Source organism: Ictalurus punctatus, chromosome 9 (assembly GCF_001660625.3).
Source record: "Ictalurus punctatus breed USDA103 chromosome 9, Coco_2.0, whole genome shotgun sequence".
Classification (NCBI taxonomy): domain Eukaryota; kingdom Metazoa; phylum Chordata; class Actinopteri; order Siluriformes; family Ictaluridae; genus Ictalurus; species Ictalurus punctatus.
In genome coordinates, this window is record NC_030424.2 from 7,720,552 (window position 1) to 7,736,008 (window position 15,457).

A 15,457-nucleotide genomic window follows, 5' to 3' on the forward strand; every position below is an offset into this window, starting at 1 on the left:
TAGCTACTTTTTGTAGCCAGTACTGCCTGCATATGCAAGGTTTTGCTTTCCCGCTGCTAGTACACCTCTCTCTGCGGCTACTGTGTTCAGTGAGTGTCAGAGAGGAGCAGCACATTAATTGCTTCTAACGTACTCTCCGAGTGGTCATTTTACATATAGCCAAAATCACAGCACAGCTGTTGCCTTTAACTTATGTGTATGCTGATTTTATCAGAGGACATTGTTGTTATAACATCAGGATTTTAGAAGTGCTTCTTGAAAATGGCTTGGAAGTGATTGCTGTTTAACATGTAGTCTTAATGGGCTGCATTTCAGTCACTATTTCGTGCTCGTTCCATGGAAAAACGGAAAAAAAGAAAAGAAAGAGGTGTAAAACATTTTTTATGTAATATATTGATGATTTCTGTGCAAATATTGTGGAATGTATTGATGATGATTTTTATGCAAATATAACAAAGCTGAGTGAAACCCATTTTTCTTCTTGCCATTATTTGGTGTTATTTTGCATGTATATAACCAGTGGCTTTTAGAGCTTATTTGGGTTTCTTTTTATAAATTTTGACAGGCTTTCTCCTGTCTGGTTCCCAAATAATTTAATTTAATCAAATTAATTTAATTATTGATTAAAATTGTTTCCTGGGAGCCGCCACCATTACAATGGTGTCAAAAGCTGCACTTACTTCAAGCAACACAAGCCAGGAGACACATGCCTTATTGGAGACTAGTAGTAGGTCATTTACTACTTTAACCAGCACTGTCTCAGTACTGTGATGAGGCCTAAATCCTGACTGATAGGTTTCATGAATGTTATTCCTGTGCAAGTATGAGCATAACTGTTTTCTAACCTATAATCTTTTCTAAGATCTTGTAAATAAAGGGGATATTTGATACAGCCATATTGTTTAAAATTATAATTAGGTTATATATAATTAGAGGTTTGATAATGGTTATTAAAGATAGTTTAAAGGATTTAGGTACATAGCCAGTGCTAAGGGAATAATTAATAGGTTTAATTGCTTCTGGTAGTATCTGATTGAAGAAATGTGTTGCCAATGTAACTAATACATAAGTTGATGATTTTGATGGGGGAAATTAGTGGATTAAGCATTCTAATTGTTGATCTGTTGTGGTTATATTATCTACATGGTCAGTTATCACATTCACTGTCTTTAAACTAATAGTCTGAATTTATTGCCTAATATTTTCAATTTTGTCATTGAAAAAATTAATAAAAAGTCATCACTACTACATACTGATGGTGTGTATAATTCTGTGTTGGTCTTATTCCTAGTTAATTTTGCTACAGTATTTAATATGAATCTTTCTTATTTTTGTTGTCTTCAAATTAGGGTAGAGTATGCAGATTTAGCAATTTATAGCTAAGAAGGCTATTGCAACTTTCGGTTGAAACTGCAGAAGTCGTTTGCAACTGCAGAAGTCTTTAATGTGTAACTAAAAAACAAACAAAAGCCAAAAAAACTATGGCAAGAGCAGGGCAAGGCAAAGGAAATACAAGATGAAAATAAAAACTACTCAGTGCAAATATAGGTGTGCACAGACAAGGAAGGAAGTGGGGCATACAACAAAGAAAGAGCTTCAAAAATGTCCTCCGCTGCGCAGGGATGTGAAGTGACGCCCCCAGCCAAGCAGGGGGGTTTGGCGAGGTTTAATGTCCATGTGGTGAAACCTTCCATGCAATTTGGAATATTACCAAGTTAGTTTGATGCTTTATTTTAGAGTGGTCTGTTCTAAGGTGTGTGTGTGTGTGTGTGTGTGTGTGTGTGTGTGTGTGTGTGTGTGTGTGTGTGATCATTAGATCATTATACCAGGGTGCCTATTTTTCTTATTAGTTGTTTTTATTCTAGGGTGTAGTGCAGTGGACTCTAAGTATTCAGTTACCTGATCAGGTTCTGTAGAGTTACACAGTGATCCCATCAGGGTTATTAACTCTGGGAGATTAATGATAATGTGCAGTAAATTTTAGATATTGAATACGAATGTCAGTATTAAATCAAGTGTGTCCACTGTTATGAGTGGGTCTTTTGTTCTGATTACCCTCTACTGAATCTAGAATTGACAAACACTGTTCTCAGAGGGTCTTGCAGATTACCAAAATGAATATTAACATCTCCAACAATTAATCAGTCAGTTTGGCCTGCTTGTCTGCTCCCTTGGTGCAGAAAAGTAGAAAAAAAAAAACACAGAAAAGTATGCAAGTATTGTGTGCAAGTCAATAAATACACATAAATAAATATGCAGGAAACTGTATACAGTACAATAAATAGTACGTAATATGCAGGAAAATAAATAAACAGGACAGAACATGGGCTGTAAACTTTAAACTATTGTGTAATGTAGCAGCACGAGCAGCAATATTGGCAGCAAAAATGTTCCATAATATAAAAGTTACTGAAGCAGCTATGTAAAGTGCAGCATGCAATGGTACTGAATCTTACTGGGTTAGGTGTTTGACTAGCCCAGGTGAGCATTGGGAGGCAGCAGGGTGTTGAGTAATCTGACCCCCTCAGGAAAGAAACTGTTGCAGAGTCTGTTGGTTGTGGCATGGATGTTCCCGTACCTTCTGCCAGATGGCAAGAGGATCCTCCACAATACTGGTGGGTTTGTGGATGGAGCAGTTGTTGAATGAGGTGTTGATGGTGGGGAGAGAGACTCCGATGATCTTTGTGGCTGTTCTTACAATTCGCTGTAAGGTCTTGCGGTCGGAGGCTCTGCAGTTCCTGTACCACATGGTGAGACAACTGGTCAGGGGACACACTATCGTCCCTCTGTAGAAGGAAGTAAGGATCGGAGGGGGGAGTTTGGCTCACTTCAGCCTCTGCAGAAAGTGGAGGAGCTGCTGGACCCTGGCTAGGCAGGTGGTGTTGAAATTCTTGTGCACACCAAAAAACATGGAGCATTTGACTCTCTCCACAGTTCTTCCATTGATGTGCAGTGGTGAGTGGTCCGCTTGGGTCTTCCTGAAGTCGACAATCATCTCTTTAGTCTTATCAACATTAAGAGATAGATTGTTGTCGCTACAACATTCTACAATTTAGTTCACCACCTCTCTGTATGCTGGCTCATCACTGACTACGTTTACATGCACATCAAATTCTGTTGAATTGTTAACAGATGCTTCTGCCTACAGCTCTATGTGGACTGAACATGCACATATATCTCCTTTCAGTGGATTTTCAGAAAAATGTGTTTACATGCAACAAATTTCCAGTTATGGAATTGGCATATTTCAGGGGTGAGAATCAGAATTTGGGAAATCAGAATATCATCTTAATCTGAATTGGGCAATCAGACTGCGGTCATTTACGTGACTCAATACTAATTAGAATATTGCCAAATTCCCGTTAATTTCAGAATATTGATATGCATGTAAACATAGTCAGTGTTGCTGATGAGGCCCATGACTGTTGTGTCATCAGCAAACTTGATGATGTGATTAGGACTGAACTTTGCAGCACAGTTATGAGTCAGCAGTGCACTGTGCACACAGCCCTGGGGGTCACCAGTGTTCAGTGTGGTGGTGCTGGAGGTGGAGTTGCTGATCTTGACAGACTGGGGTCTTCCAGTCAGAAAGTCCAGGATCCAGTTATACAGGTAAGTGGTTAGACCCAGCAGGCTCAGCTTTGTAATAACCTTTTTGTTTAGATGGGTCAGAGAAAGATGGATCGTAGCAGATATGGCATCCTCCCATATGTTGATGTCTGTGAGGACATCTGCAAGCTGATCAGCATATTCCCTGAGCACCTGGCCAAGTATTTTGTCAGGACCTGCATTTTTCCGTGGGTTAACTCTGGACAGAGGTTTCCTGACATCTACTGCAGCCAGACAACATGCTTGGGAGTTGGGGTGGTCTTCCAAACTGGCATGTTGTTCTGGGCTTCGAACTATGCGTAGAAATTGTTCAGTCTAGCTGGGAGTGAGGTATCATCATCACAGACAAGTGGTGTAGCTTTGTAGTCTGTGATGGCCTTACTGCTTTGCCATATATGCCTTGTGTACTTGGTGTTTATGAAGTGACTGTAGATTCTTTCTGCATAGTTGTGCTTTCCCTCTCTGATAGCCTGGGACAGATTGGCCCTTGCTCTGGGGAGGGCTGCCTTGTCATCAGACCTAAAGGTAGTGACTCGGGTTTTCAGCAGGGAGCGCACTTCAGCAGTCATCCATATTTTGTTGTGATGGTCTTGAAGGAAGTCACATAATCTATGCTTTTGCTGATGTAGCCAGTCCCTGATACTGTGTATTTCTCCAAGTCTCTGGTGTAGTGGTATGTAGCAGCCTCTCTGAACATATTCCAGTCTGTGTGCTCAAAACAGTCCTGAAGTGCTGATGTGGTTCCCTCAGACCAGGTTTTCACCTGTTTCAGAACCGGTTTGGCACGTTTCAGAAGTGATCTGTATGCTGGGATTAGCATAACAGAGATGTGGTCCGAGTAGCCAAGGTGGGGGCAGGGTGCAGCCTTTTAAGCACTGTGAATGTTGGTGTAAACGAGATCTAAAGTGTTTGTACTACGGGTTGCAAAATGAACATGCTGGTGGAATTTTGGCAGCACTGATTTCAGATTTGCGTGGTTAAAGTCCGTCGTGGTATGGTGTCTGTAGGTTACAGATAGCCCGGTAGAGTTCACTTAGCACTTCCCTCACGTTACCGCCAGGTGGAATGTACACCGCGACAATGTGCACGGTGGTAAACTCTCCGGGCATGTAATATGGCCAGCATTTCACAGTCGTAAACTCCACCAGGGATGAATAGTAGCTTGAAACCACAACAGCATTCCTTCACCATTCTTTGTTTATGTAAATACACAGACCACCACCACATGTCTTACTGGACAGTGCTGGACAGCCCTCTAGGATTTTGCGATTGCAGAAATGAATGTAAAATCAGGCACAACTTCACGATATTCGAAGGAGCTTGCAATTATTCATTTGGGCAAAGACGCATCATGTAACATCATCACAACGCACATTTAGCCAAAGCCCTCTTTGACTGATGTGTGTTGATGTTGATGTGCATTGAACATAATTTGGTAAATGAGGTCTCATTTACCAACAAACATTACTATGAAAGACAATTTCTTGCAATTGCAATTTCGGCAATTCAGATCATTTGCTGCAAAAAAAAGCACAAAAAAAATGCAAATTTTGAAAAACTCCCACAAAAGATCAAGTATTTTTGGCTGCAACAATCACAAAAAACTCCACAGAATCCTGTATGGACTTTTGAATGGCTGTGTCTGGAATGCTGTCATTGAGCCATGTTTTTGTAGCTGTAGTCTGAGTAATTCCAGTTTATTGTCATGAGAGCGAATATTGGAGAGGAGAATGGATGGTAAGGGTTAGCCTTTAGCATAGCACGGATGGTGGCTCGCTTTCCATGCTTCTGCTGCATCTCACACCGTTTCTGCCACCCTCTCTCCCGGCCAGTGGCATCAGGCAATACCGTGGTCCCAAGGCCTGGTTTGCATAACAGCCCGAACCTGCGTAGCTCTTCCCGCAGTCCATCAATTATTCCTCCTGGGCTTTGTTCTCCAATGTTCAGTAAAATTTGGCGATAATAGACCAGTGCTTCCTATGCAAATCTGTTTAAATAGTTTCACCATATTAGTGGACCTGAAGTGGCCACTGCGTGCTACTACGCTGCCATCTTGAATCAGTACTTTCAACAGGCTTCTTAGTGGGTGCTTCACTAAGGAGAGCAAAGCTGTTTGACATGTGAAGCAAATCTGATGTTGATGGCCACCACTTGCTGTCTTTTGAGGAAAATAAACAAAAGCGGCAGAAGAAGAAAGTGAAAAATACAATAAATGAAAACAATAACACAAATATATGGATGAAAAAGAAGAAAATAGTAATGTTTAAATGCCGACACAGGCAAGGCACTCTCTTTGCAAATGATTTGAAAACAGGAACTAGGTCACTACTATGCCAAGTGACAGTGATCTAGAGGAATTTCATGATTAATGATCAAACAAAAGCAAACTGTGCTCTGCAAAAATATCAAGAGAAGGAACTTCAGCATCATCTCACAATACAAGTACACTGATAAACCATCATAAAAAACTCAGCATAAGGAGTTTATTGCTAACAGCACACAACAGCAAATTCTGCAGGCTAGGCAAGAAGAAACCGTTTACAGGCAACATTAGGTGAGTGTAAACCGCCCTTATCCTGTATATTGTTCTTGATGATCAGCCACTCTCTGTCACTGACAATAAGAGATTCAGATGCAAGCAAAACAATAGCTTCTGTACTGAAGCATTTTTTAAAAAAATTAAAAATAATAAGGGAAACAAAACCTCTTCTTCTCCACTGCAACCCTACTCAATCCAAGTAATGTAGCTAGCTAATGCATTCATTTACAATCAACTCACTAATGTTATAAAGAGTGTGTCTAGTAGCCTAGTGCATGAGCATACACATGCGGATTTCATGATCACTATTTAATCCATCAAAACCTAGATGGAGCTTAATAAAATATTTACTGAATATTAAAATAAAATGATAAGATATTAACCCTGATTCATATTAAAGGCCAATATTTTTACATTTACAATAATTTATTTTTTAATATTAAAAGCCAGTAAAGGACAATAGGCACTGGCACCTAGTTCTCAAACCAGGATTTTCCCATTCATTTTCCCATTCATATTAAACAGTTAATCTCTCTCTCTCTCTCTCTCTCTCTCTCTCTCTCTCTCTCTCTCTCTCTCTCTCTCTCTCTCACAGCAAAAAATGCAAGAAGCATAGTCAGAGGCACTAACAGCACATTAAATTCATTAGATGTGCACAATGATTTGTGTTTTGGGTTGTTATTGTCTTGTTATTATCACATGAACCTTCAGTTTTAACAGTGGTGTGTAGATCTTTACTATCCACTGTACAGGATATGGATATTTATAGGACATTTGATCCATAGGACAGATTTGTCCGGATAAAAAGTTGTAATGCTTTAATCCAATCCCTCTCTTGCATTTGAGGTTTAATAGGACTTGCCAGAGGTTCCATCCATCAGCCTTTAGTTATGGAAAGCCGCTCATTTTGTGGAGGTAATCCATGATATTATGTGGGAAACATGGACATGGAATGTAACTGCAGTGCTATATGATTGACTCTGTAGCTTATTGTATTGAGCCCTGTCTCCTCTCATCTTTACATTGTTTTACCAAATATATTATCATTACAACATTTATCACACATTAATATTGCAGATCAGCGGATAGTAACACTTCCCATAATGAGATTTTTAGACTATCAGAGGGGGAGTTTTATGATCCAGACTGCTTTGCTGCTGCACAGATGACAGAATCTCATTTGCTGGGCAAAATAAGTGATGACTGAGAATAAAACTACAGAATATTACATGGGAGGATTGTGAACTCCAGTAATCTCGCTCCATGCTGCTAGCCACCTGTGCTCAGCTCGGCAAGGGTGCTTATTTGAAATGTTTCCATGTCCTCATGAGACAGATGAAGTAACGCAGGTAGCCAGATAAGGTAATGCAGCAGGGCAGTGCTACTACATGATCAACAGAAAAGATAAAAAAAGAAAAGATATGTCTGATCCAGTGGATATCTAAAGAATATATATATATATATGGTTTTGTAACCTTTTCCACCCTGATGAGCATCAACAATTTTTTCTGAGGTCCTCAGAAACCTCCTTTGTTTGTGCACATCCACAAACATGTGCTGTGAAGATCAGACTTTGACAGACCCCTATTTAAATAAAACAGGGTGCTCACTCGCACCTCATTGTTATCCCATTGATTGAAAACAACTGACTCTAATTTCATCTTCAAATTAACTTCTAATTGGTTTGCATATTTTTGTCATTCTCAGATATATTACAGTAATACTGGATTGGAAATGTACTGTAATATATACAGTACAATTGAGTGCAATACAGTGCAGTACATTTGGAAGTACATTTGAATAAATGTATATAAACTATTAATATACTGAAGAAAGTATATTTAATTGGCATGTGGTGTATTATTAATATGTGTATTATTTAAAAACTCAATGCAATGAATTTCAAAGTATTCTTTAATAAAAATTTAGGAAGTACACATCAGTAAATATACTTTTTTACATACTGAAACATGCTTAAACAAATGTATACTCAGTCCCTCCAGGATTGTGCAATTTTGCGATTGCAGAAATTAACACAAAATCAAGGAAACTCTGCAATATTTGCACATGTTCGCATTTTTTAAAAAATTAATTCAGACCAAGCAGAACAACTTCATGCATTTGCAATTTTTCCACTTCAAGTTGCATCACAAATTTAGAAAAAGGCAGCAGAAAAATCAAGCATTTTGGGCCGCAACAATCACAAAAAACTCAGGGCCAGTGCGGCAGACTAAGTGTCCATTTGCAGGAAGTTAATCACAAACACAGGACAAAACAATTAAGGTCGGCACCAAAACATGATAATCCAAACCCCTGTAGTCAAAAAACAGGGCTAGGTCAAAATACCAAAAATATGAAATCTCAACAGGAGGCAAAGCCAAAGGCAAACTCTGACTGAATAGACTCAATAGTCCTTGTGCCTTTTACAGTGTGGTGAAAGGAAACCAAAAGTGGAAGTGAATAAGTGGTTAGAATTTGAGGGTCTGGGTCTGGTCTCTATATAACACTTGTCAACTTAAGTGTGTTAAGTGTTAAAAGACATTTAGATGATCAATTAGTACATCAAATAAGTGCACTTCAGTTATTCATGTAAACACAAGCAGGATTCATCAACTGGCAGACCATGGTCATATCTTACTATGGGGTGTGTTTTTTAAAGCCAAAAGATACTATTTCATGCTTAAATAAATTTCAGATTTTTTTTTGTTTAATTGAGGCTTTTACTTACCTTTTCTGGTGGTACCACAAGTTTAATTACTTTGTTAATTGATTTGGATTGAGTGAATTCCTTTAAATAAACTTGTTTGGTGGACACACTCGCAGAAAGGATGTGTTAATATCCTACACACTATTAGGGTTGTTCTTGTTATATACATGGATATTAAAAGTCTACACATCCCTGTTAACATGGCAGGTTTTTGTGATGTAGCCTAAAAAAAATTAAACAAAAATAAACCGTCAGAATTTTTTCCACCCCCAGTGTAAAATTATAACAAAAATTCAGTGAAAAACAATCAAACATTTCAGGGAAAAATTGAAAAAACAAACAAGTTACAACAACCTGTTTGCATAAGTGTGTACACCAGGGTATGAAATTAGCACCTGTCAAATGCGGGTGAATTGTCAGGAAGTGGCGTGTAAAATTGTCTGGTCACCCGCCACTTTAGTGGGTACATTTCTCGCACAAGTAGGGCTTACAAAAGCCCTACTTTAGTTGTACCTGTTCTTCCCTGTTCCTTGCGAAGAAAAAGCAAAAACTGTGTGAAATTGGCTAATTGTCTGTTTTTATTATATAATAATAATAATAATAATAATAATAATAATAATAATAATAATAATAATTATTATTATTATTATTATTATTATTATTATTATTATATACTACTATATAATATTATATGTAGGATAATGATTAATGTCTAAAGTAACTGGTGACTACACATAATATCTAAGTTCATAGCTAGATGATTATTGTCTATAGTGCAGTTTTAACATACAACATACATATACATATATGTAACATTCAACACACACACACACATATATATATATATATATATATATATATATATATATATATATATATATATATATATATATATATATATATATATAAAGTACATATACAGTACTTTAAAACCGAATCTGGTGTGTAGACGTAACGCTGATAAATAATTAGGTTATGACCTAATTATTAACACTGATAAATAATTAGGTCATAGGCTAATGATTAATATCAGTTGTACACATACACTTTAAATCTAAATCTGGTGCATTCCCATAATTGCATATATATGTAATTCAGTGTAAACATGACATTTTTACAGATAATACCCTTCAAATAGTCATCCAAATTGTTCAACTGCCTCTAGTTGGTGCATCTATAAGGAAAATAGGTAATAAATTCACTTCAGAAAGCATTCAGAAAAAAATAGAAGCATCTATACATTTTTCACAACAGATACAACATGTGTTTTGCCTTGTGTGTTATCCAACTTTTTTCAAATTGAAAAAAAATATATATAACGTGCAATTATATTTGCAAACTCCTCCCACACATTTAGGGCTGGACACCATGGTGCACATGTGGCTGAGGTCACATCTGTATGCTTTTCCCCCAATCGCTCTGCTCCCACAAGGACTAGCGAGAGTTTGCCAAGACCATCTACAGCTGCTGCTAGTAGCACCTTTTTGACCAGCTCGAATATGGTTCTCAGAGACAATATCCCTGCTAGACGGAACTCCTTGGGAGATTCCCATCGGCAGGGATCTACTGTCTCAAGCCAGAGGGCTGATTTATCACCCTCGGCCAGAACAATGGAAACTGTGGGTCTGGCCCCTGATGGGCACCAGCTCATAGATTCTGGTTGAATTAGATAGATTCTGGGTGAATTCAACACTGTGGGTGTTAAATAAACACTGCTGATTTTGCTGTGTAGAGACCATGTTGAGTGCTAGAGCACCATCCACGAGGAAATTGTATGCGCTCAAGTGGCAACTTTTTGTCTAGTGGTGTGAGGAACTTCAGCTATACCCAGTGAACTGCGCAGTAGCTACAGTCCTAGAGTTCTTATAAGGACGTTCCTCAGCAGGGTTAGTTTCTCCTTCAATCAGGGTCTATGTGGCCACCATTTCGGCCAGACATGCCCCAATTGATGGAGCCTCTGTGAGGCAACATCCTCTAACTTCAAGGTTTATGCATGGTGTCAGGTGGCTGAGGCCCAGCTGTAGACCACACATACCTTCCTGGGACCTTTCTATGGTTCTGGAAGGTCTGTCAGGTGCCTCATTGCGTGCTTAGATTCAGCCTCTAAGAAGCTTCTGACTCTAAAGGTAGATCTTCTGCTGGCCCTGACATCTCTCAAGCGAGTAGGAGATCTACAAGCTCTCTCTGTTGCCCTTTTTCCTGCCTTGACTTTACCGCTGAATTAGCCAAGGCCTTCCTGTATCCTAGGCCGGATTATATTTGCGTTAACGTCTATCCTAGACGTTGCGTAACTTTGTCATATTTTGACATGCCTGTGAATTGCGTCTTTGCTTCAGATAATAGAGGCTGACGGCGCGGTTCACAGGTGTCATTTATATATCACGCGATGCACTTAATTGCCACGTCACCTGATCATGGCAGGCCTATAACGATGTTACACTAGCTTCAGGTACCAGTCATCCGCGAGGACGCTTCCCACAGTGTTAAGCTAAGCAACGTCTCGTTCCCTTCTAAAGGAACAGGGTTACATGTGTAACCCAGACGTTTTCAATCCTGGTTCTGGGGACCCACCACTCTGCAAATTTTGTATGTCTCCTTTATTTAACACACCTGATTCAGATCATCAGCTCGTTAGGAGAAAGATTCATGAACTGAGCTGAGTGTGTCAGATATGAGAGACATACAAAATGTGCACCGCTGCAGCTTCCCACGACCAGTATTGAAAACCACTGATGTAGATTAATAGATGGAGATGAGGCAATGTAAAAGAAGTTGTTTGAAGCTATTGATTGATTAAAACTGATTTCAGTGTTGAGATCAATTTCCACCTCAGACGGTGAATGGAATATTACAATTGAGTTCATGAAGATGAAGTTTTATTATTGGATTTAGATCCTGATGTGCTAAGATGTTTGCATATCCCCCCCCCCCTCCCCTAGTTCCAATTGGGCTTCATTCTGTGCAAAAACAAAACCCTTGTATGAAACTGATGTACCATCCAAACAATGGTACAATAGCAAAGTGCAGTTTTCTTCTTGTAACATAAAGTATACACTGGAGGAGGGATTGTGAAAAAGTGTAGAGTCTGTGCACAAAAGGGTTGAGAAATATTATGTAGCTCATTATTCTTTAGATGTGCTAAACTTTGCCGACTAGCTGAAGCCAGGTTTGCGCATAACTTCTTACATGTGTAAGGAGTTTGTTTATGCACCTATTAGAATATTCAGAGAGCAAGGCCTTACAATAGTCCAACCTTCAGGTAACAAAAGCATGAACTAGCTTTTCTCATCTTATTGTGACATTATTTTTCATATTTCAGCAATATTTCTGAGATGAAAAAATATCATCTACATAAGCTTCAAATGAGAGACTGGAGTCACCCAATCACATCAACGACTGATTGGTATACTGCAGCACAAAATGAAACTGAAAACCTTCCAGATTTACTATGTAATCAGAAAGCTGCCTGTGGTTACTCAGCATCCAGTGTCTAATGACATTTACACATTCCTCAACTTTGTTAAGCTGGTGTCTATTCTGTTGTCTTTGCTGAAACTTACCATCTGTGTCTCATCAGCATAGCAGTGGAAGCTAAAATCATATTTACGATAATTGTACCCAGAGGTGGCATATATAGAGAAAAGATTAGCAAAAGCGATTACTCACTCAGGACAAACAGTAGCTGGTAAGTGTTTCCTCTTGATTTTTAGTTGAAACTAGTTTTAGCATTGGCTGTCAAATAGAAGCTGTAACTGCGCTTAACAGGCAATAATTATGAAATAAGTCATACTGGCAATAAGTCATAATGGCCACATATACTGCTTCCTGTTCATCAGGGAATTTTTAGTTGAATTGCCATGCTTTTCATCTAAAATGTAAAATATTGAATGTTGATGTTTCAGTCCAAAGTGACATGAGAATAGCTGACTATCTGTATCTTTTGAAACAGATTTTTAATCGAGTATGAGAGTTATGTCACCTAAAATATCAGAAACACAGCACTTGCTTTGAGATAAATTGTATAAAAGAGCAAAGACAGAGACTATTTTCTTGACATGATTTAGTGTCTGTTAGTGAATAGGTATGGATTTTTTTTTGTTATTTTGTTAGTTTAAACCCCAAAGGTGTAATGTTCCTCAATGAAAATGGAATGTTTTTCAAGAGAGTTAGAGTAGGATGTGTTAAGTTCTGTTGAGGAGGAGAGTGTGGCAAATTGCTCATACACCAGCACAAAAAATATAAACAACCATAAATTAGCTTTAATTGTGAATCTTGTTAAAGTCAAGCAGGATTGCAGTGGTATAGGAAAATATGCACTCTATAGCACATTGCTTTGTGTTACCGGTAACATTACATGTGTGAACTAATTATTTTTTATTCTGTATAGTCTTCACTGAATTTGGTGAGTTTTGTGTTAACGTAAAAGTTTTCTTTAATTGCAGCATATGCATGGTAAAATAAAATATTGCAATTGTGTTCTCAAAGTTCCTGTCCTGATGGTGTCTTGGTTTATTTTCCCACTTTATTTGTGGAGAGATGGTATATTTTAGTGCAGTTTTCAGTGGCAGCTTTTATGAACCAGGGTGAGTTTTTTTGTGTGTGTTTTTTAAGTGTGATGTCAAGTTGTGTATGGAAATGTTGACTAAATATACTAACTGGAACATACATATGATATAATTTTCTTTGTCCCTCTTATCTTGCACTTGTCCTTCTCATCTTGCCCAGCTCTGAGGAAAGGCCGTTTCTGGATTACGCCTGACCCATATCACAATGATGACAACATCCAAATTGGTCGAGAAGTGAAGATCTCATGCCAGGTGGAGGCCACACCAGCTGAGGAGCTAATATTCAACTGGCTGAAGAATGGACGAGCTCTGCGCAGCTCAGAGCGCATGGTCATCACCCATACTGACCCTGACGTTGCACCAGGAACCACTAACCTGGACATCATTGACCTCAAGTTCACAGATTTTGGCACCTACACCTGTGTGGCATCACTCAAAAATGGAGGCATACCTGAGATTAGCATTGATGTTAACATCTCATCCACCACAGGTGAGTCAGGATATGTGTATTTGTCATGGACAGGAAAGCAGTTCAATCAAACAATGCAACATGGACTTGTCAACCAGTTTTTGTTCATTCTTAGTGACAGTAGAATCTGGTTAAATTATTGCATTATGTTTAATGAAATGAAATGTTATTTATGTAGCTTTTAACATTGGATATTGTCACAAAGCATCTTAACAGAAATCTATGTATGGATTTAGATTTAGAGCCCTAATAAGCAAGCCAGAAGTGACGGTGACAAGAAAAATCTCCTTGGGTCGACATGAGGATGAACCAGATCAAATGCGAATCCATCCTCCTTTGGGTGATAGTGGATACTGCAATTATGAGTCATTACACTTCCAGAACTTCCACAATTGAACAGCACTACGTGTGTTGAAATGAACTTCAGTATGAGCATCAGGGGTGCATCAGAGTTTTATCTTTAAGTCTATTATATCCAAGTAAAGTTATCCACTGTATAATGAATGAGACTTGGGCATAAACTCATGCAATCATTAGGCTATCCAAGTGAGCCCATGTACAGCCATATTTAGGGATCCATGTGGTACCGGTTACAACAATCGCACAACAAAATTTAGGCTATCCATGTGGGGCAATCCTCAGCAGCAGTGGGTGATCCTCAGGTAAAGGAGGCTTCAAACAGAAGTACATTATCTGGATGGGCCAGGCAGGTCCAGAGGGCAGAAGGAGTCAGAATCACAGGCACCAGATGTAACGTGTAGCTTGACAGAGTAAGAGAGAGAGAGAGAGACCATTTGATCAAAGCAGGCATGGCAGATCATAAAAGGCCAAAAGTTCAGGTGCTGAGGTATGAGAACAGTCAGTGCCTTATAGGTCATTAATAATATTTTATATTCAATGCAGAATTTTTACTGGGAGCCAATGCAGTGTGGATAAGATAGAAGTGATGTGGTCAAATCTTCTGGTTCTTGTAAGGACTCTGGTTTGTGTAAGGAGTTTGCTTATGGACCTATTAGAATATCCAGACAGTAAGGCCTTACAATAGTCCAACCTACACGTATCAAAAGCATGAACTATTTTTTCTCATCTTATAGTGACATTATTTTTCATATTTTAGCAATATTTCTGAGATGAAAAAAAAACATCATCTACATTATTCAAATGAGAGACTGGAGTCACCCAATTACACCAAGGACTGATTGGTATACTGTAGCACAAGATGAACCTGAAAGACCATCCAGATTTACTATGTAATCAGAAAGCTGCCTGTGGTTACTCAGCATCCAGGGTCTAATGCCCTTTACACATTCCTCAACTTTGTTAAGCTTGGTGTCTTCTGTTGTCTTTGCTGAAACATACATCTGTGTATCATCAGCATAGCAGTGGAAGCTAAAACCATGTTCATGATAATTGTACCCAGAGGTAGCATATTTAGAGAAAAGATTAGCAAAAGTGATTAGTCACTCAGGACAAACAGTAGCTGGTAAGTGTTTCTTCTTGCTTTTTAGTTGAAACTAGTTTTAGCATTGGCTGTCTAATCTATTTGCTCTAATCTAGCAATGCGTAAA

At 38.6% G+C, this 15,457-nt stretch overlaps 1 protein-coding gene across 2 annotated transcripts in view; it reads left to right on the plus strand.

Moving 5' to 3' along the window:
• Positions 1-15,457, plus strand: part of mdga2a (MAM domain containing glycosylphosphatidylinositol anchor 2a) — a 183,712-nt gene that overhangs the window by 72,127 nt on the left and 96,128 nt on the right. For both annotated transcript variants that reach the window (XM_017476272.3, XM_017476274.3), the window contains exon 7: positions 13,581-13,910. In XM_017476272.3, coding sequence (XP_017331761.1) covers positions 13,581-13,910 — 330 coding nt within the window. The remainder of the gene's footprint in view (positions 1-13,580; positions 13,911-15,457) is intronic.